A 21,945-nucleotide genomic window follows, 5' to 3' on the forward strand; every position below is an offset into this window, starting at 1 on the left:
TCATTTCTCACTTGGCCTTCCCTGCCAAAAGCATTATAGTACTGAAAGGGGTTGTATAGAATTAATGGATGCAGTGATGAATATTTATAACGCAACTCCTCCAGCCACTGACTACACGTAGAATCGCTAATAGGACATTTGAGCAGGGACACCCAAATCCGCAGCCCCCTTTCCCTCTTCCCTCCCCCACCCCACCTACCACACATATGCTCCAATCTGGCCTTCACCATGAGCCTCCCAGGGGGTGAAATGTATCCCCCCCTACCTCCAGCAACCCAGGAAGCTTCTTCCATTCCTGATGTCTTTATTGCTGTAGACGGCCTGCCCCCCCCCCCCACTTCTCAATTATTCAAAGGCAGCTGAAATCAATAATCCAGCTGGAAATCGGAAATCTGTGTTCCCCCTAGTAAGGCCCAAGGGTGTGTGATAAAATAAATAAAACCCTTATGGATATTTTTTAAAAAAAGACCTTAGAGAGAGTTTCAGTATGTTTTTTTTTATATATACTCCTTTTATTTAGCCATTTAGTGTGGTAGTGGTGGGGAATATGACATACCTAGCACTATGTGCATAGCATCTTTAATAATAATGATAATGATTATTATTATTATTATTATTATTATTATTATTATTATTTACTGTTGGGGTGGGCAATCATCTGGCCTTTGCCAGTTTCCACTTCTCCACTGCTGTGTGGGTCGTGGGTAAAACTCTTGCATCTCATCTAGTTTATACAACTAGTAAAGGTATAGTATAGTCTGACCTTAACTGCTGAATTGAAGCTCAGGGGTTATTCACACCCACCTTTTACCCCGTTATTTCCAGGCACAGGTCCGTGCTTAAAAGTTCCATTTCTGAGCATCCCCCCTCCCCAATCTTTCCCATCGGAAACCCATTCTTTAGTGCTCAGCCGCAGCAAATAGCAGCTCGAGTTTTCTGCAGATTGCTGTTTGCTTCAATTGAGCTTTAAAGAGCAGGTTTTTGCAAGGAAAGCTATGGAGCAAAAAAAAAAAAAAAAAAAAAAAGGCCGCTCGGACACAGAGCTTTAAAGCACAGACCGTACCCAGAAAGGGAGGAAAGCTAAGTGTGGACAAGCCCTCAGTTAAGCAAAGTCTGTCCTTTAATTTTCTGTGTATCTGATGAGATCCGATTCAGCAGGCAATACTGGATTTTCACAAGGCACAACCACAGAACAATGAGAAAAGCTCTCGGACCCAGGGAAATTAATCGGTGCCCAATATGATCAAAATGTGAGTCAAGCAAAAGTGTGGATGAGCCCTAACTAGCAGTAGTTTTCTCAATTAGTCTTTCCCAGTCCTTTCTGGAGATGCTGGATAGCTCAGTTGGTTAGAGCATGGTGCAGATAATGCCAGGGTTGCAGGTTTGATCCCCATATGGGACAGCTGCATATTCCTGCATTGCAGGGGATTGGACTACATGATCCTCAAGTTCCCTTCCAACTCTAGAATTCTATGATTGAACCTGGGACCTTCTGTATGCAAAGCATCTGCTTTACCACTAAGCAAAGATCCCAACCAATCCATCTGTTTGGATTAGTACAGTGGTGCTGAGGGTGAAGGAGATTGAGCCCTCCTTTCCTGCTGCCTTTGTTGCTGTATACCAGGAACTCTTGTTAAGTTTTCATTCAAGAGCAGAAAGCTACTGTTGGGTGTCTCTGTAGTACAGCATCCTGGGAGGATTGCAGTCCCTGCCTAGTGAAAATGCCCCAGATGTGATCGTGCATTTACAAATGGGAGAGGGTTTCCCTTTCTGCCCGTTGTGTCACTTCAGTGCCACTGCTTGCAGCCAGAAGGGGAACAGGAACTCTCTTTGGGCCAGTGTAAGCCAAACAAACACCTGCTGGCCAGCAACTGAGTCAGAGAAGGCACCATTTGCTCACAGTCCTGCTCATTGTGACTCAGAGGCCGAACTGGCAGCCGTGGAAGGAATGTGCGGGCAAGGGCACCTTGGTATTCCCAGCTCTATGTGTAAGCTCTTTGTTGGTCAGCCGTCAGGGTTAGGCAAGCGCCCACAGAGATTCCAGGGTGGTGTTAGCTGGCTTCCTGGCAGGACTGCTACGGACTCTGACTCTGGTTGTATAAGCATTGTCCAGTTTCCAGATCATGCCCACGGACTGTGAACCTCCTCCATATGCAGTGCCAGTTTAATATGAATCACTGCCAGGTGAAGTGTGAAAGGCTGTGCGTTCTGTTTCACTCCAGCAACAAGTAACCTTAGAGGTGTGCTCCTGATAAGGAAACCAGACTTGATGGGTTGTCGTTATATAGAAAGAGTTATCGTTCCCTTTGCTTTTGTGCTCCCCTCTTTCTTTCTGGCGCCCTGACTTGAAACCTGACTTGAAACAACCTGCCATCTCTTGCTGCAGGGTGGAACAATTGGTCCTTTTTGATATTAGCCTATGACTTTGGTTCATTTTCTCCCTGTGAGAATGCTAGTGGTCGCAAGGAGCTTGGCTGGAATCGAGAGGGTTCCCCTGTGCTTCACAATATGTGTGTGTGTGTGTGTGTGTGTGTGTGTAAGGGAGCATCTCTTGCATTATTTTTCTCTATTATAAATCCCATCAAACATTCTCTGCATTCCTCCTCCTCAAGGGGATTTGCTGATACTTTTCTGTGCAACGGACCGAAGGCAAGACGGCAGCTTAGCGTAAATAAATAAATGTCATTACGAGCACTTCTCTCCAAAGAGCCTGGAAGGTGTGAACAGGGTCTCTTCTGTCCCCTCTTGTAACAGGCTTGGTGCATTTTTCTAGCACTCAGGAGTGGAGCTGTTTCCTCATGTGATCAGCTCCGGTTTCTCAGGGGCTTCTCATCTGATTCTCTGTGCCTGATTTAGCTTGTTGATTAGCCAAGTGGCTAGAGCGCTTTTCTGTTTTTAACTGACAGTTAGTTACCGTGATGAAAACATGTCGGTTTGCATTATCTGCTCTTTACAGAGTAATATCTACAGAACTCTCACCAGGGCTTGATCTGAGCCCAGCATTAGTCCTGAAACTTGTTTTGAGTGCAAGGACATAACCCTGGCAAGTGTTAAGTAATAAGGAAGAATGCCTCTGAGTATGTGCAGAGGAAATTTTGTACTCCACTGAGTAACCCCAGGTGGTGCTGTGTAAACTTGGGATTAGGTTCTCCTGTATCAAAAGAAGTACAGATGTCTGAATTTTTCTCTGACCATGATGCCTGTGCCATGTATAACTTATACATTTTGTAGTTAGTGAGCTTCTTGGGCTGTTTTACTTCATAAAGCATGATATACTAAGGATCAGTGCTTTTTTCCTGGGGGGACGCAGGGGTACGCATACCCCTGAACATTTTTTTTAAAGAAAAAAAGCACTGCTAAGGATTATAATTAGTGAATTTCTTTATACTTTCAGTGATCTTCTTGGATTACGATGCGCATTCTGTTTTTGTTGCTGCCTGTATTTCTTTTTTTTAAAAAAATTCAAAATAAAATTCCATGAGGCAAAGATAGAAGAGGGAGAGGCTTCCCAGGAGATTTGAGCCATGACCTCTTTCTCCTTATTTGTTGTTTCTTCTTTTTCTTAAGATCTTCTTCCCCATTGCTGTAGATCCCATGCTGTGCCTTGAGCTGGCAGGGCAGCCGTGCTAGGGCCTAATGTACTATTGAGGCCATTGCCAAACAGTTATGAAGTGTTGGACCACAGCACTCAGAAGTGGATAGAGAGCTTAAGAGCCCCTCCAGACAGGTGGCTTTTTGTGTGGGTGTGTTATTGGTGCAATAATAGCTTAGTAGTGGTGGGTTTATAATGGTCGTTGTCCACACAATATCCTGCTTTATTAGTTGTCCTGTGATGCTTTTCCAATGTTAATGTTGTGTTGATGTCAACCCCCCAAAATAAATAACCCAGATCATTCACAGCATGAAAAGTTATAGGGTTACAGCCAAGGGTTATGCCCTTATCAGGCACAAACAGTATTGAAAGTGGGATTGCGTATAACCACTGCAAGATCGCCGTGAGCACAAATCATCGTAAATGCACCATAAAACGGACATCTGGAAGGGCCCTGAATTGAAAAAGCAGTGTGTGGGTGTGCACATCTCCAAGCTCCCTTCTCTTTGAAGTAAAAGATGTAGGGGTGGTCTATGGCAAGCATGGATAAAGGCAGGGATGGGAAGCAGTGGTCCTCCATATGTTGCTGGACTCCAACTTCCATCAACCCCTGTCAGCACAGCTAATGGTTTAGAGAGAGCGGGTGGCGCTGTTGGGACACAGGTGGCGCTGTGGGTTAAACCACAGAGCCTAGGGCTTGCAGATCAGAAGGTCGGCAGTTCAAATCCCCACGACAGGGTGAGCTCCCGTTGCTCGGTCCCTGCTCCTGCCAACCTAGCAGTTCGAAAGCATGTCAAAGTGCAAGTAGATAAATAGGTACCGCTCCAGCGGGAAGGTAAACGGCGGTTCCATGCGCTGCTCTGGTCTGCCAGAAGCGGCCTAGTCATGCTGGCCACATGATCCAGAAGCTGTATGCTGGCTCCCTCGGCCAATAAAGCAAGATGAGTGCTGCAACCCCCAGAGTCATCCGCGAGTGGACCTAATGGTCAGGGTAATACAACAAAAGCTGGCTAGCCACAGGCTCCCCATCCCTGGATTAAATGCACTTCTACTCATCTACCTGAAGCAAGAGCAAAAAGCACTGGGAGACATTTGGGAATCTCCGTGCTCTGTAATGTAGCCACACCACCTCACTGAGTAGATGGAGCCAGAGTTAAAGCCAGACATAGCCTTGCTATCCAAAAGGGGCAGTCGGTGTGATACTGAAATGTATGTTACCCCTCTGATTCATTCCCATGCACATCACAAGAGGCTGGTGACCTAACTGGGGCAGAACAAACAGGCACTCGAAATTCTTGTCATGTCTTTGGTTATTTTTGATTGCCCCTTGTGCTCCCGGTTGTCTCAGGTGGGTATTTGTGGCAGGGGCTCCTGTCTTCTGTCTCGCTCACTCATGGCATTTGAGGGAAGGGCACTGTTTTATTTGCAAGAATCAGTGCTGCTGCAGCAGCAGCACGATTTAGGGAAGCAGCCAGGACAGGGAAGAGGAGGTTCTGTTGCCAGGTAAAGTGGGATGACCCCAGCACACGTTTTAGGGCCGGGGGCAAGAAATCCCAACACTGACTTGCCCACATGATACTGAAAACATCATAATAAAATGAGCAAATTAAGACGTTGCTGCTCTTTATGCTTATTCCAAAACCTGTTGCCTGCCACACACCCTGCATAATGGTGGGGCTGATTTTGACTGGGGAGCACTGGCCTGGAGCAGGTTGAGATGAGAGATTGGCAATAAGTGGCGCTAATGGAATATTCTCTTTTTCCATGTGTTTCCCCCATCCTTGTATGTTTTTAGGGGATCTGAATGTAGGCAGCCCCAAGTTAGAGGGAAACATTTGCTGCTTGTATCCACTGAGAAAGTTGTACAGTAATTATAGCTTGACTGCAAGTGCCCCTCATGGGGTTGGAACCTGGTGGTTATACCCCTGGGGCAGCAGACACACACACACAAACACAGTTGCATAAATATTTCTGGCCTCCTCCTTTTTTGGACATGCTGGATGCTGAGTTATTTTGAGTGAATTCCTGTTTATTTTTACCATCTCTCTCTCTCTGCCCTTCACCTCCCAGACTCCGTCCTGCCTATGAATTACCCTCTTCCCCAAGCCATATCTATAGCAGGGGGCTGCAATTCCTGGCTAACCCAGTCACCATGCAATGCTGTTTAAAAGAGTAGGGGTGTCAGTTCTGGGAATAAGGGAGGGTTGAAAGACTTCATGGCTGCTCTTTTCACAGCAGGAAGCAGCATAGAGAGATGGTAAAGAGTGGGCGACTCAAGCAAGCATTCTAGATGGTAGTATTTTAGAGGCGCTAATAATGAAACAGTGTGTAATCTCATAATCATATTCCAGGATTCCTTGCAATGTGGCAGGGGATGTTGAGGCACAGTCCTCGGATGGTGCCATGTGTGCAGATGCTTGGTCTGGCTTTGACCCTGGTCTCTAATCTAGGTGACATCTAAAGTAGCTGTGTCCCCATGCTTTTGTGAGTAACTACTCTGGATTATAACTGTTACAATGATTTCAGCATTAAACAACCTGCTTTCATAGTATCCATGCATTTCAGCCCTGTTGCAATTTAACAATTTTGGTTCAGCCTGGCTGGCCTTCCGTGTGCCATTCAGAGCTGCTCCATACTCTCTTGCCTTGTTTTCACCAGCTGCTCTGGGCTTTGCTGCATGATGACATTTCACAGTTTGTAGGGCCTTCCTTTTCTATTCCCTGAGCAATGAGATGTTCATAACCCATTCCCACCACCCTTCTGAGTCATACCCCTCCCCACCCTCTCACTATATATAAGGGTCTGGTGACTTCTGTTTCAGTGTATCTGAAGAAGTGTGCATGCACACGAAAGCTCATACCAAGAACAAACTCAGCTGGTCTCTAAGGTGCTACTGGAAAGAATTTCCTATTTTGTTTCCTATTTTGTTGGAAATATTATTATGCATGCTGGTGGTATTAGTGTGCATGTACATGCGCCAGAAGCAAAAGCAGAAAGTGAAGAAGAGCCAGTGCAATTGACAATATTTTCTCTTAACCTTTCCAGTTTTATTAAAGGCTGTCGGGTGGGGAGGCCATACTGTAGATCAGTGTTTTTCAACCACTGTTCCGCGGCACACTAGTGTGCCGCGAGATGTTGCCTGGTGTGCCGTGGGAAAAATTGAAAAATTACTTTATATATAGTCAATATAGGCACAGAGTTAAATTTTTTAACATTTTCTAATGGTGGTGTGCCTCGTGATTTTTTTCATGAAACAAGTGTGCCTTTGCCCAAAAAAGGTTGAAAAACACTGCTGTAGATGCTCCACGTCGTAATGGAAAAGGAGGAAGAATTGAGGAAGGAAACTGTGCCTGAAAATAGTGGCTGAGTAGATACTTTTGTACCTGGAGAAGTGGTTAAAGAGTGTGTGTGCTCCTATAGGGCACACAAACCTATAGAAAAGAGGAATAAAAATCAGAGGACTTCGGATGGCACTCAGCAGGGAGGGGAGCCTGAGAGTGCTGCTGTCTTTTAAGTGGCGGGCTTGGACTTTTCTGCCAGCCGGTCAGCTCCACTTCCTTCACAATTTTACAATGAGAAAATACCCCGCACCTATTCTAGCTAATTCCCTTCAACCCAAGGCCCATTCAGTATACTCGAGTGCATCACATTCATTTTCCTTCTGTTTAATATATGCATGATCTGAAGGCTCTTGGGGAGATGGGGAACGGGCATAAGGGTTTATCTAGGAAGGATACACCGAGTGCTTGCAAGGGAAGGCACATTCGCTTTCCCATGGGATTGCTTTCGCAGCTGTTCAAGGAAATGTCTAAGTTTGCATGTGCCAAAACGTACCACCCTGCATGTGTGTGTGTTTCTAAGCGTGTTGAAGTTGGGTGGAATTAGTCCAAGGAACATAAGAAAGTAGCAGGGCACATTTATGCACGGGCAGATTTCCACACCTGTTGTTTTCTGACTTGAAGTCAACCCAAATGTCCCTTTTGTGTGTATTTAGAGTTGCATGTGTTGAACTGAGGGGGGGGGGAGTGGTTTTTCCATTTACGACATGACACACTCAGGCTTTACCCATTTTTCAACAGCTTCTGAGAATGAGCTGTATCTATCGCTATCTGGTTGCACCTCAAGACTGCAGGACCTCATGAAAAACGCAGATTTCAGTGGTTGCAACCCAACTGAAATGGTGGTGTGGATGCATGTGCGGAAAACTCAACAGCTGCACAATTGTTATGACCTCAGTACCCACCCTCTCTGCTGAGAAAATACCTTCTAATTAACAGCCTGTTTAGGGATATGGTCAAGGAGCAGCAGGGGGAGGGGGGAGCTTGCTTTTTGGACATGTTTCCTTTTAACCTCTGTTCTGCAGTCATTCCTTGTGGTTAGAGGGCACTGCTCCCCCTTCTTTTCTTGGACTGACAATCTTGGAATGATTGTTCAGGGCTGCTCCTAGCTTTTTCTGTTGCTGTGGATACTTGAAAGTGACCACTTGGTTCCATTGTTGCTGTGTACATACGGTTTGAAATGCATGGAGCTTGGTTTTTTCACAGAGTACTTTTCTACATAGTACTTTGCAATTGTACATACCTTCATGTGATTTCTTTGCCTAAAGTAGGAGTTATTACTGTCTGTGTGCATGCAGGTGTGTGTGTGTGTGAATATTCTGTTCATCAATATTCTGTTCTCCCTTCCCCACAATTAGTCTATCCATGTGCCCACAATGCTGGCAGAAGTGACATAACACCCCCCTGCATCCTTCCTCGATTTAAAAAGTCATACTTTTTCAGTGTACACTTTAATCTCTCAACTTACGCACATTTAACCTGTGCGCATTCAGCTTTCTGTGTGTGGCAGAAAAAGAGAGATGAAATTTAAATCGGGGCAAGGTTCCAGGAAAAATGACTTTGGCAATCCTACCCGCTATTGAACCCAGTGGGTTTTGTCTCTATGAATTTTGGCTTTAGGTACAATCTCTGGAACGTAACCCCCACACGCGTTGCATGCTTACTGTGCTGAAACTCTGGTAGGAAAGCAGGAATGGAGTCAATAGATCTGCTCCAGTAGGAGGTGACCTTCAGACTGTGCATTAGATGATAGACCCAACCATGTGGGACAGGGATGACTTGGGGACATTGCCATGTGTACAGAAGCCCTATGTGCCTGCATCCAGCACTGAATGCACATTATCACGCCCTGTGTAGGTAAAAGGTAAAGGTAGAGGACCCCTGGATGGTTAAGTCCAGTAAATGAAGATTATGGGGTTGCGGCATTCATCTTGCTTTCAGGTCAAGGGAGCCGGCATTTGTCCACAGACAGCTTTCCAGGTCATGTGGCCAGCATGACTAAACCACTTCTGGCGCAAATGGAACACCGTGACAGAAACCAGAGTGCACAGAAACGCCGTTTACCTTCCCACCACAGTGGTACCTATTTATCTACTTGCACTGGTGTGCTTTCGAACTGCTAGGTTGGCAGGAGCTGGGACAGAGCAACAGGAGCTCACTCCGCTGTGCGGATTCGAACCGCCGACCTTCTGATCGGCAAGTCCCATAGGCTCAGTGGTTTAGACCACAGCACCACTCCTGTCCCTATGCCCTGTATACACGCCCTGTATCTCGTTACTCTTCAGGTGGAAATCTCTTTCCTGGACACCCAACCATATGGGCCATGTAGCCCAACTCACTCTGGATTCAATCTAGAGCAGCTTCTGGGGTCAGAGTGAGTTCTTCACAGGCCATGATTAAAACTCCCCTGGGACTTCGCTGAATTTTTTGCAGCATGGATGTAGCTGAGATCAGAGGGTGTGTTTTGCTAGGGAAGATCAGGGAAGAGGAAGCTTTCATCCTGACCCTGCCATCTTTCCCCTCTGCTCGGTGGCTCATCTTATCTTGATTAATTACTCAGAGGCAGCTTATTTATTGTACATGCCAGTTCCTGGCATTGCCGCAGCTGTGCTCACCAGACATCATTCCTCCTTCATTACGAACGCAGCCCCCAAGTAGTTTGTCATTAGTTCCAGATCAGTGCCTGAGGTATCGTTGCTGCTGTATCCCTTGCCAGGCCAAGGCAGAGCTGCTTACAGAGGGGTCCCTGTGCCCAAAGCTATGGATAAAGTTTCAAGAAGGCTGGTAGAAAGGCACCCACATCCCCCTTCCCCAGGATTTTAGAGGTAAATCTTTAGAAAGCCAGGCTGCTTCTGCTCTCCACCAGAAAAGTGGGGGAAAGTGCAAGATCAAGGGATTTGCTCAGTTTTATTGGTAACAGGTCCCTTTTCTAGATGCAGATTCTCCCCTCTCCTCTAATAGCCAGGATACACCACCCTGTCATTGGGTAGAGAAGCAATACCCCTCTTCCTAACTATGAAGTTTAAGAAACATTCTACATATTCACGCTGGTAGCATACAGCTAAAGGTTAAGCCTTCAGAGGCAGTCTCTGCTGTGGGGGAACTTCTCTGGCAGCTTCCCACATATCCTTATGGAAGTTACCCTTCCCTTCTGAAGGCCTAAGTTTTGAAAACTATTTATGTTGTGATGTGTGTGTGTCTTCCTTTAAAGAAAGGAAGTTATAAATTTGTAGTTTGCTGTACTAAAACGATTCCCTCTTTCATTTCTTCACTTCAAAAGTTTAACCCATGTAAACTTGTGTGTATCAGGATCCCTCTTCTCCTCTGTGCCCCTATGGGGAATTGCCAATCCAGCAAAGCAGCCTTAGGCTACTGGGCAAAGAAGGACTGTGTGGGTTTTTTCTCATTCCAGCATCAGCAGAGAACAACTTTAGGATTGTTCACACTTTTGTGTCCTCTTCTGTTTCGTGTGTGTGCAATTGAGCAGGGGAGTGCATAGCTGTTTGTGCCTTTTTATGGCATAATGAAAGCTTCCCTCTGTGACTTCTTGAAAACTTCGGTAGTTGTGGCGATTATCATGCATTTATGCCCTGTGAATGTACTAATGTATATGGATGAATGTTGTGGAGGACTGACGATCTAGGCTTCCTGTGTGTAAGGTCAGAGAACTGATCCACCTAATTTTGTATTGTGAAATAGCTGTCCAGAGTAATGGCTAAGAACTATTTTTCTTTATTAAAAAAACCAAAACACCCTGAAATTCTCAGCTACCCATATTCTGTTCCAGATGCAATTTCCCATTCCACCCTCCTGGCATCCTTACCAAGCTGACAGCCCTGGCCATCATTCTTAGCTCTCCATCTTCGCTCTCCCCTTAAGTGTAGATTCATCTTCACCCCTTCATTCTGAGGGGCATTAATCATGAGGGTTTTTATTGCTTTGCATCTGGCACGAAGGCATCTGCGCAAGTAGGGGAGAAAGGTCATATGTGTGGACTGGCAGGTGCAGATGAGCCCTGCCTCCAGCTTTCCTTGTGTGCCCCGCAGCCAGGAAACCTGGCAGCAGCTAACATTGGATGGGGCTTCTGCAGTCACAACACAGCACCATAACAAAGGTCGCAGCTGCTCAGCATACTAAATTGCCGTATTGGCCATGGTGCATAGGCGGATGCCTTGATCCAAAAGAAAATGGAAAATGGACACCAGTACCCATGATTGCCCACAATTTTTGCCATATTGAAGCATTCCTGTGCTAGATTTTTTCCTTCAAACCACCCCTTTCTCTGGAGACCTTTTCCTGGTAAGCACAGTCAGTTGAATCTGACGTTCTGCTTTGGCTCTCTTGGGGGGAAACCATTTAGGAAAAGATATCCTCCCACCCCCACTGATGCAACCCACTTGTTTGGCCATGATCATGGAAAAATCTCTGTACAGAAGCCATGACGATCCAGTGGGAAGAGCCTCTGGGTCCCTGAGAGGAGGGGAAGCAGGATGTTGGATGTGTGTGTGGGGGGGGAGCTCTACAAGCTTCATTCCCCAAAGGAGCTGACATTCACAAGGGTTGGGAAGAGTTTGGGCCTCTGAAAGAGTGGCATGCACACTGGAGCTTGTAGACAACGGCATGGTGTGGATGGATTATATGGGCCACTACAGTGAATAATGCCACTTTCTACTTTAGGCAGCAAGGGGAGGAGAGAGAGAGAGAGAGAGAGAGAGAGAGAGAGAGAGAGAGAATCTATGCTACATCTTCGTATTTGGTCTGAAAGAGTCAGGAAATTCTGGAAAAGGGATTCCAAGGTTTCACAAGAAACACCAGGCTAAGCAGGGGTGGGCAAACTGTGGCCATCCAGATGTTGTTTGACTCCAACTCACATCAGCCCCAGCAAGCCCAGTCAATGGTCAGGGATGCTTGGAGTTGTAGTCCAGCAATATCAGGTTCCCCCATCACCCGGAATAAAGAAATGTATAGGAACTTTATGCTCCAGGGGTTCAGGTGTTGATGCATTCCTTGATAAGTACTGACTGAAATCTGTTCTCCTGTTCTGCAGCCCTTAGACCAAGTATACAAAAGTTACTAGCCTGGGTTTTAAAAAAAACCTGTCCAGCTGGGGTTGGGAGCTGGCAGAGGACCAGCCCACTCCATTTCTCTGCAGGGCACAGAGGAGTCAACTTCCCTCCTCTGGCAACTTGGTTCCTGTGCTGAGCACAGAGAGACAGGGCACCCTGTCCCTTCTCTGCCAGCCTGCTTGCCCTTGTCTCCTGAGGCTACTGGGCAAATACTTAAATGGTTAAGTCCTTATCAAACAACCTTGAGTATGTGTCTGGTGATTGCTGACAAAGTAAGTCCTTCCCAGCCCTGTTTGGAGATGTTAAGAATTGAACCCAGAATCTTGTGCATGGGAATCATGTGTTCTGCCACTGAGCGACAGCCTTTCCCCTTAAGATTGCGTTGCATCACATTTATCTGGGCAGGAAGCAGAGTCTGTCCCATGCTACTAACTGTTTGCTGTTTGTACTAATTTTTGCTCTGATTACGTAAAATACAGTTTCATTATGATTGGGTATATATTTTTTGTAGTACTGCCGTTTTTCGCTTCATGCATTGTTAGGTATTTTATTACGGTAAGCCACCTTGAGTTTTAATTTTCAAAGCCATTGTCTATGCTTTTAAAGCAAGCTTGCAACTGAGTAAATATATAAAACAGCCACACAAAACTGATTGGTGTAGGGTAGCCTCAGGATATAGTACAGCCTGGGAGCCTTCTCTAGAATCTGTTTTGATGTTAGACTATGAGAGAGAGAGAGAGAGAGAGAGAGAGAGAGAAGCTGCTATTGTTTCATTAAAGCAACTGTGAAACAGTTTGTGGGCTGGTCGAAATCACTTCATGTCCCTGTTCATAAAGTGTTTCAAGATCTGGAGGGAGGGAGCCGACAGCTGCAGTGGTGATCCAGTGACAGGTGACGGATGCAAATGTTGTGGTCCGAGAGGCGCATGGTTGCTGAGGAGTGCACTGCTGCTGCATCTGCTTGCTGAAGAAGGGGACTGAAAGGTCTCCCCCTCTGCTCACCACCTCCCTTCCGCCCTCTTCACTCCCCACAAAAAACTGCCTGTGGTGGAATTTGATTTCATTTTCCCTTTTAACTAATTGGCGTTTTCATTAAGCCCCTTAATGTCGTGAGGAGGGGGAGGGGTGGGATGCTCAAGGTCACCGAGGCACAGTGCATAATGGAAAAGAGGCAGGCAGCCTCAGCCAGCTCAGCAGAAATCAGGTCCCCCAGCGCATTTTAGCCCTCTTTGTTTCGTTCTCCCATGCCTTCATTGGTGCTTTCTCCTATATACAGGTGAAACTCGAAAAATTAGAATATCGTGGAAAAGTCCATTTATGTAAGCAATTGTTTTCATTAGCTACTGGAGTTTAATATATGAGATAGACTCATGACATGCAAAGTGAGATATGTCAAGCCTTTGTTTGTTATCATTGTGATGATTATGGTGCACAGCTGATGAGAACCCCAAAGTTGAAATTGTTTTTTTTAATTAAACTTTATTATTTAATACAAAGAAAATGAATCAGGTATCTACATCAACTCATAATACAAAAACAAAAATAACAAACAAAAAACAGCTTTGAGTTAAAAAACAACCTTTGACAGAAGAAATAATGTAAGAGATATGTTAAAGATTATTAAAGAATGATTCATATGATTAAGGTACTGAGCAGGATGTTATCAGGTGAGAGGTGTATTATTTTTAATTATGATATTAAGATTAGGTTATTGTATGTATAATGAATTTTTACTTAAGGAAGGAGTCAAAGTTGAAATTGTTAATTTTCAGAACCCAGCGGCCAGAGACAGACTTTTGCAAGGCGGGAAGAAAGCTGGAAAGGCAAAGCCCCTTCCGCCCTTAGAAAGGAGGGGGGGTTGCAGTTAGCACGAGCCCTCCACGTGCACAGGGGATGCCTGCATCCCCTGGCGCTATTGGATGAGCTCTGGGTGTGGTGCCCAGCTGGCTGGCCAACCGGTGCAGCAGGCTAGGGCGTGCCCACTGCACTTAAGTGGGCTCACAGCCAGAGCTCGCCCTCTGTTCCTGGGCTCCTGACCGTTCCTGGAGTCGGATATAGTTGTACTGGAGTCGTACTGGAGTCGGATATAGTCAGTTAGATCCGTTGTACTGGAGTCGGATATAGTCAGTTAGATCCAATGCCTAAAACCAATACCGCTCAACATCCGGAACAAATAAAGTTGTGGCCTTTTTCTTGCCCATTTAACCTTAATTACGGTGTCTTGTGTCTTATTTATCACGGGAGGGGTCGGGATATCGACATGCAACAACCACCCACCCACCCAGAACGTGGACCCGTCATTGGTTTCGTTGTTTGGTGGTTTGGTTGCCAACATGAGACAATTTAGTTTTTGTCCAGCTTGTGATTTTAAGGACCGGTGTAAGGGAAAGTATGTGTATGGTTACACAAGCCTTTGGCATTTTCCTTTGTATACAAATACATGCAGAAGAGAAACTGCAGGGGGTCCTAAGCTAAGGCACATTCTACCACACCCCGTATCTTTTAACCTGTCTTATCCCTCAGCATCCCACAGCTGCCCAGTTGCAGTGGGACCAGGGTTCACAGCATGCTTCTAATTGCCGCCCCCCCCCCCGGGACCCCTGTCACACTCTCCCGGCTCTCTTTATCAGTCCTGCTAACGCTCTGCTCCATTTCTTTCAGGTTGTTGGTTGGAGCACCACAGGCGGTTGCTTTGCCGGGTCAAAAGGCCAGCAGGACTGGCGGCTTGTATGCCTGTCCCTTGACCCACGAGATTAATGACTGCCAACGAGTGCCCATTGATGAGGGAGGTAAGCGAGCAGCACTGTGAAAACACCCAAGGCTGTCATATGGTGTCATTCAGTGTCTGATTTGGATCAGGGCAATTAAACTGGAGTCAGTTTGGAATTGGAGTTATGCATCATCATCATCATCATTATAATTTTATTTATACCCAACCCATCTAGCTGGGTTTCTCCAGCCACTTTGGGCGGCTTACAGCATATCTAAAAACATAAAACAGGGATGTCCAACAGGTGGATCGTGATCTACTGGTCGATCCCTGAAAGGTCTTCGTAGATTGCTGGCACCTCCATCCGCCCCCGCCCCCTCGCCCTGCCCTCTAGATCGGTAGTACAAAAGACGGAGGTCTCGCTGCGAGGCCGACTGTTTCATAAGCGATCCCTTGGTGAACGGTTTAATTCATTTTTTCCTTTGCCCTGTTCCCCCCCCCAACGGGTTTTCCCTCCCCTAAAGAAAGCTCATCAACTTTGCCCTGAACCCCCCAAAATGAGGTAGATCATTCCATCCCTGACATAAAACATCAAGCATTAAAAACCTCCTGATACAGGGCTGCCTTCAGATGTCTTCTAAAAGTTGTGTAATTCTTTATCTCCTTGACATCTGAAGGGAGGGCATTCCACAGGGAGGGCGCCACTGCCGAGAAGGCCCTCTGCCTGGTTCCCTGTAACTTTGCTTCTCGCAGTGAGGGAACCAGCAGAAGACCCTCGGAGGAGGACCTCAGTGTCCGGGCTGAGCGATAGAGGTGGAGGCACTCCTTCAGATATACTGATACCATTTCCTGCATCCTGTGCATGGCTTAATTTGATCCTGCCTGGATTTTCCACAGTGTAAACCTGCAACCTGCTTTTCAGTCACCTGCTCACACTCTGAACATGTTAAGTAAGAATTGGTTGAGTGACTGAGCACGTATTGATTGCATTTCCCTTATCATTATGTAACAATACCCTGTTTTCACAAGCTTGCCCCAGCACCTCGACCTCCAGATATTTAGCACAAGCTGTACTAAAGCTAGTCCAGATTATGGGCCCTAAATCTTATCTGGATCAATTCAGTTCTCCTTAGAGGACAATAAGGAGTATTCCTAAGGACACTGGCTTGGATCGGACACCTTGGCATTCCAGCACAGAATTATGCTGCCAGTAACACCCTTTTCTGGGTTCTCACCACATTGTTACAAACATGCTTCCCAGAGTATTCTATTCTTTAGGACCAAACTACACATGATACAGCAATTAAATCTCCCAGATTTCTTAAAAGTGACTGGAGGTGTGTGTGTGCATTAGGTGGACAGGAGCAACAATACTATGTGAAGGAGATTTTATGCTGCATCTCCAGCCCAAATTGCCTCCATGGAGCTTCAGAGAGAAACACAGAAATACTTGCATTGTATCTGCTCTTAACTGAGAGATCCTGTCAAGGCCCATGCATGCTATGTCAAATGCTGGCCACTGCACCAACACAAATTCATTACGGCTGCTCTATTGAGTACATTAAACTTACCAGAACTGCTGAATATGGCAGGGCCCAGATTGACACCTGAATATTTTCCCTCCAAGGCTCATGGCTGCTTTGGGGAGGGATTTAATAACACCACCCCCACCCTGCAATGCTGCAGTCTTTATGCAAATCAGGCTCCGTACATCTAATTCTAGCTCAAGAGGCCCATTTTTGGATCTCCCAAGACACAAGTAGTCTGGCCCTCATTGGCCACCAGATTGGCTGAGATTATTTTCCGTCCCAATGTATCAGGAAGGGAGCAAATGCTCCATATCCTGTCCTGCATAATGGAGGGATGAGCTTGAATCCTCTCCCTAAGTTGAGATTGATATCGTCTCTCCATCTCCTCCACACCTTGCAGTCGACCTGAAGAAGGAGAGCAAGGAGAACCAATGGCTGGGAGTCACCGTCAAGAGCCAGGGCCCCGGCGGCAAGATTGTGGTCAGTGGCCAAGGATGGATGGGTGGGTGGTCATTCTGTTAACCTGTTTGGGTCTGGATTTCAAAATATAGGCTGCTGGCAGCTGTCCTCTGTGTTATATATAGCAGGAGAGGGAGCTCCTTGCTCTTTCCTCAGGGTTTTTTCTTTGGGGAGGGGGGAGGGAAGGTTTAGCACAGTGGTTCCCAACCATTTTTTGGCCGTGCCCCACCTAAGCATCTCTAAAATCCTGATCCCCACCCCAAAAGTGACATATAATAATAATTATTATTATTCAAAAAGTGAACTCCTATTCACATGGAGGAAGCCTAAAAGGCCATTCACTGTTAATAACTCATTCTCGAATTGCCTCCCTTAAAAATCAAATGTGCCCCATGTTGGGAACCACAGGTTTAGCGAATTATTGTGGAAAGAGTTATGTGGAAGCAGGTGGGTGGAGGGATATAAAAGGAGACAGATTTCAGATGAGCTGAGGACAGATGGTAAAGTTAAGAAGAGCCCCCCCCCCCGGCTGCTTTTGTGTTCACATTAGGGCTGGGCAATATCTGGTTGTCAACATCGCGATATATCTCCAGCTAAACATCACAATATACTGATAACACTGTGATTTCTGAAATCAGGATGGAGCTATGTAGAGGCCATTGGCTGGCTTCAGGAATTTTCCCACGTCATGATTTTTGCCTAGCACACACAAACGTGCATCATGATTTGCGATATATTGCCAGGTCAAAAATTATGAAGCCGATAGTAGGATATGGACTCTAAACCGGTTTTGGACGATCACATTGATACTGTATATCGTCCAGCCCTAGTTCACATTAGCAGTGCAAACCAATGCTAGGTCATTTGGTAGGCGGGGTTATTCAGAAAGGTGTATTTCACACAACCATTAGGATCACATTCAGTGGAGTTGTGTGAGGATCTCCTAGGGATCTGCTCTGCTTCCTAGATAGAAAGTTTGGCTTCTCTGTGTCTTGTAACTGAAACACCCTGGGAAGGGGTGTATAGTTGGTGAAGGCTCAACTCTGATAACATCCACATGGATAAATCATTCTAGTGGTGTGTTTGCTGTTTTGTAAAGAGGAACACACACTTCTGTACACCTGTGTCACTTGGGAACAGCCCAGAAGTCAGGATGTATTCAGGGTCTGTTGAACTGAAATAACAATTTGTGAACATGGTCCATGTCTGAGCCAATTTACACCATCAGAGAAAGCACACACTGAGTTCTTTGTGCACATGGAAAGCTAGTGTGTTAGGGAATAGGTTAGGCCAAACTTTATTACTGACATGATTGCTTTCCGAGTGCAGGGATCTTTTTTACTTTTTAAACGACACTGCCGACATGGGCTGCCATATGTCAGGATCCATCATTTTTATTGTATTCTATGTGTTTATGCCAATAAACTTGAAATTGTCAACCCTATATATACATGGAGGTCGTTCATTGTGGGGGGAAGTTGCGCAAACTAAGAGCCAGGCCTTCTGAATGACCTTGGGAAGAAAAAGCACAACTTATTGACGATGCTGTCCTGCTTTTTGGAATCTTCTAACACCATTATCAGTTTCTCACCCTGAAATGTTCCCCTTCCATCTGTGTCCTCAGTACGCAAGAAATCTCAGACTGTTTTGCCTGACCACATGGCATTTTCCCTCCAAGCCTTGTTACCCAAGAACTGACTTAGCTTGGAGTAAATGTTGTCGTATGGTCTTCCATATCGGGACATTTAAATACCTTCTGCTTAGAGCAATTAAGGGAGCAATTAAGCCACGTAAATAGCTTCCTGGGTTAAATGTTTGATATAACCACGCAGTTCTGTGCAGGAATGCAAGAAGGCAGCAGATTTTTATTTCCTAACCCACTTTGCCATGTCCTTTCCCTTCCCATGTATCCCAGACCTGTGCCCACTTGTATGAAGCACGTAACCGGGTAAACGAATCTCTGGAGACGAGGGACGTAATCGGCCGCTGCTACATGCTCAGTGAGGGGCTGCAAGTCTCTGATGAACTGGATGGCGGCGAGTGGAAATTCTGCGAAGGGCGGCCGCAGGGACACGACCGCTTTGGCTTCTGCCAGCAAGGGGTGGCGACCGGCTTCACTGCAGATAGGCATTATATCCTCTTTGGAGCGCCTGGTACCTACAACTGGAAGGGTAAGCTGGCACACATATGCCTGACCCAGGCTGTGTGGGGAGCGTTAAATAACATAGCTCTGACCCGACATCCGCCAGCATTATGCAAACCAACTGTGCTGGGTTTGGAGGCTATGATAGCCTCCAGTGGGCCAGTTGGTGAAGGTCCTGTTGCTTCCACCAAAATTACAAGAATGGAGCATGGCCAGAGGGCACCACCCTTTCCATTTCCATTTCCTTGGGAATGTGCCTTCTTTACCAAGCACAGGGAGCTGCCTGGTCAGACCTCTGGTTCATTCTGCTCAGTATTGTCTGCACTGACCGGCAGCTACTCCCCAGAGTTTCAGGCAGAATTCCCCACCCCCACCCCGGAGGATGCCAGGAGTGAAATCAGGACTTCCCGCATGTGCTCTGTCATTGAGCTAAGGCCCTTATCCAACATGACCAGTACTGCACCTCTGTGCCAGATGGAAGAGTCACTGGGTGCTCCCACCTTGATCAGCACCCGCCCCCTTGTGGTCAGCACTGCTGATGATTTACACCTCCTCCAAGGAAACACTAGTGGGATGCATGGCAGTTCTGATCTTGGATTGCCTAGTAGGCAGGGGTGTCAGAACCACGTGAACCCCCGATGGGCATGCCCATCATGCGCCCCTGCCATCTCTTTGCCACTTGGAACAGCCCAATGAGCGTTCCAGTTCTGAGTACCTGCTGGGTTGTGAACCCACACACCCCATAGGGACCCGGTGGATGAGCCAGGTACAGCTTCCGAGTCTCATTGGTGATAGCTGGGGAAACTGCAATGTGCAATTCACCCACGCGTTGCTGTCGTACTGTGCTGTGAGGCCGTGGATCCTCAACCCAACCTCTTCCTCCCCCCCCCCCCGCCAATCACTAACAGGTGTTTGGTTTGGCAGGGACCATACGGGCAGAGCTGAGTGGCTTGAATTTGAGTTACTACGATGACGGGCCGTATGAAGCCGGGGGAGAGAAGGACCAGGACCCCTCGCTCATCCCCTTGCCTGCCAACAGCTACCTTGGTACGGGGTTGCGCCCGGCAGGCGAAGCATCGCAGAGCAATTGGACAGGCCACCCGCAGGGCAGGGTGTTGATGAGGCTAAAGAACAACATCTGGAAAGGGGCTTCTGGCTTAAAGACTAGCCATAAATACAACCAACGATCATGAAAAATAATAACGAGAACCCTTATTTGTGGGAGTCTCAATAAGCAGGCATTTCATTCTCACAACCTGGCTAAACCAATTTGCCAGTTGCCGACACTGGTGACTCAGAGACAAGGCAGTGCTGGGAAAAATCCCAGCCAGGTGCGACCCAGGCCCTGCTAAGTCTCCCCCGACTCCTGCCCAGTGCTCTGTGATGCTTCCTTGCCTGGGCGCCAAGGTTTCTCATACTGCTAACCTCTCTCTCTTCTCTCTCTTTCCTTCCGTTGGCCTTGCAGGGATATTGTTTGTGACAAACATTGATAGCTCAGACCCTGACCAGCTGGTCTATAAAACGCCAGAGCCCAACGAACGGGTTCCCGGGAGTGTTGGAGATGTGGCCCACAATAGTTACTTAGGTTTGTAAGGTGTTGGTGTGCCCGTCTCCTGTGATTTCTGCCTCTCGCCCTTTCTCCCTGGAAATCCCTCTTCTTCCTTAGCATTTCCCCCCCCCCCTGCTAGTGTATGTTGTTTTTCCCTTTCTGTTGTGTTTTGTCAGCCCCAGCAACCCCTCCCCCAAAAAACCCACCAATACCTGAGTGAAGTGGAGTAGAACAGAGAGCTACAGATTCTGATTTAGCAATAGTCAGGTAATTTAGGTGGCTATGACAGATTTAGGAGAAGCAGTTCTGGGTAAGTGGCTTCATAATAACTGACCTCTAGGTGCAGTTAGTCTCTGTATGCATTATCATTAGTATCTTAGGTATTAAATTGGCTTTTTGCCGTGGGCCTTTTCTGCAGGTGCACCCTAATATTTGGAAAGCCCTCCTTAAGGAGGTATTCCGGCACCGACATTATAAGCTTTTCAGTGCCAGGTGAAGATCTGTCTATTTAGCTGGGCATTTTTACATCGTAGATCTTTTCCCTAATCTCTGAATTCTGGGTTACTCTGTTTTTAAGCTTTTGGGGTTTTGTTGTTTCTGATTTTTTTAAACCTGTGTCTTGCATTTCATTTATTTGTTGGTTTTAAATTCTGTTTACCGGTATATTTTACGTGAATCTTATTTGCACTTTTGTATAGTCCCTGGAATCTTTCTTTTTTTAAAAAAATAAAGGGCAGCTAAGAAAGATTTGAAACATATAAACAAACAAAACCTATGTTTAAAACAATTAGAGAGGTTTTGTGTGTACTTCGAAGAACACGTGCTGCATTCGGTGCGTTGAAGAAAATAATCAAGTTTTGTGCTCCAAAGAAATTATTCCGTTTATATGTTTTCCTGCATAATGTTGGTATGTTTTAGTTTCATCCCAGTATTATCTGAGCTTCTGAGAGAATATAGAATTTTCAATTTTGTGTGTGTGAAAGGGAGGAGCACAGTAGAACTGGAAAGGAAGCCAAATATTGAGCTGTAAGCATAGATTGGAGTGGAAAACGTCACAAGAGAGGGTGTGATAGCCATGAAGGGCAGGTTTGAGCTTAGTCACAGAAGTTCTACCTTCCTAACAGGAGCATCTTTTGCTGATACTGCAAAATATATCCTTACAACCCTGACAGCTAGAAACCTGAATCGCAATCCCAACCAAGCTCTTTTACGGCAGAGTCTTCAGTGGGGGAGATATAACCTAGGATGCAATTCTGTGCACACTTACCTGGAGATGAGTCCCCAGTGAACACTGCGGGGACTTCCTTCCGAGTAAACAGGCATACGATTGCACTTAACTGCTTGACCTTGGGCCGGCCACCATCTCTCTGTGAGTAACCTACCTCACAGGGTTGTTGTGAGGATGAAATGGGTGGGGGGACACGGAGAACCATTCTCCTTGGAGGAAAGGTGGGGTATAAAAGCAATAATAAGAATTAAGAGTGGAGCACATGCTCAGTACTTCCAGTGCGACTTAAAAGTGCTTTGCTTTTGGCTGGAGTGTATTCTTGCTGTTTTTAA

The 21,945-nt window shown here is 46.3% G+C and overlaps 1 protein-coding gene across 7 annotated transcripts in view; it reads left to right on the forward strand.

Annotated features, from left to right (window-relative positions):
• ITGA7 (integrin subunit alpha 7) overlaps positions 1 to 21,945 on the forward strand; it is a 75,387-nt gene that overhangs the window by 25,694 nt on the left and 27,748 nt on the right. For 4 of the 7 annotated variants that reach the window (XM_033138779.1, XM_033138781.1, XM_033138780.1 and 1 more), the window contains 4 exons: positions 14,657 to 14,784; positions 16,635 to 16,714; positions 18,609 to 18,864; positions 19,761 to 19,883. In XM_033138779.1, coding sequence (XP_032994670.1) covers positions 14,657 to 14,784; positions 16,635 to 16,714; positions 18,609 to 18,864; positions 19,761 to 19,883 — 587 coding nt within the window. Of the gene's footprint in view, positions 1 to 14,656; positions 14,785 to 16,634; positions 16,737 to 18,608; positions 18,865 to 19,760; positions 19,884 to 20,301; positions 20,422 to 21,945 lie in introns of those variants that run through there. The other 3 variants (XM_033138783.1, XM_033138778.1, XM_033138782.1) reach the window with 3 other exon arrangements.

This window comes from Lacerta agilis, chromosome 2, assembly GCF_009819535.1.
Source record: "Lacerta agilis isolate rLacAgi1 chromosome 2, rLacAgi1.pri, whole genome shotgun sequence".
NCBI lineage: Eukaryota > Metazoa > Chordata > Lepidosauria > Squamata > Lacertidae > Lacerta > Lacerta agilis.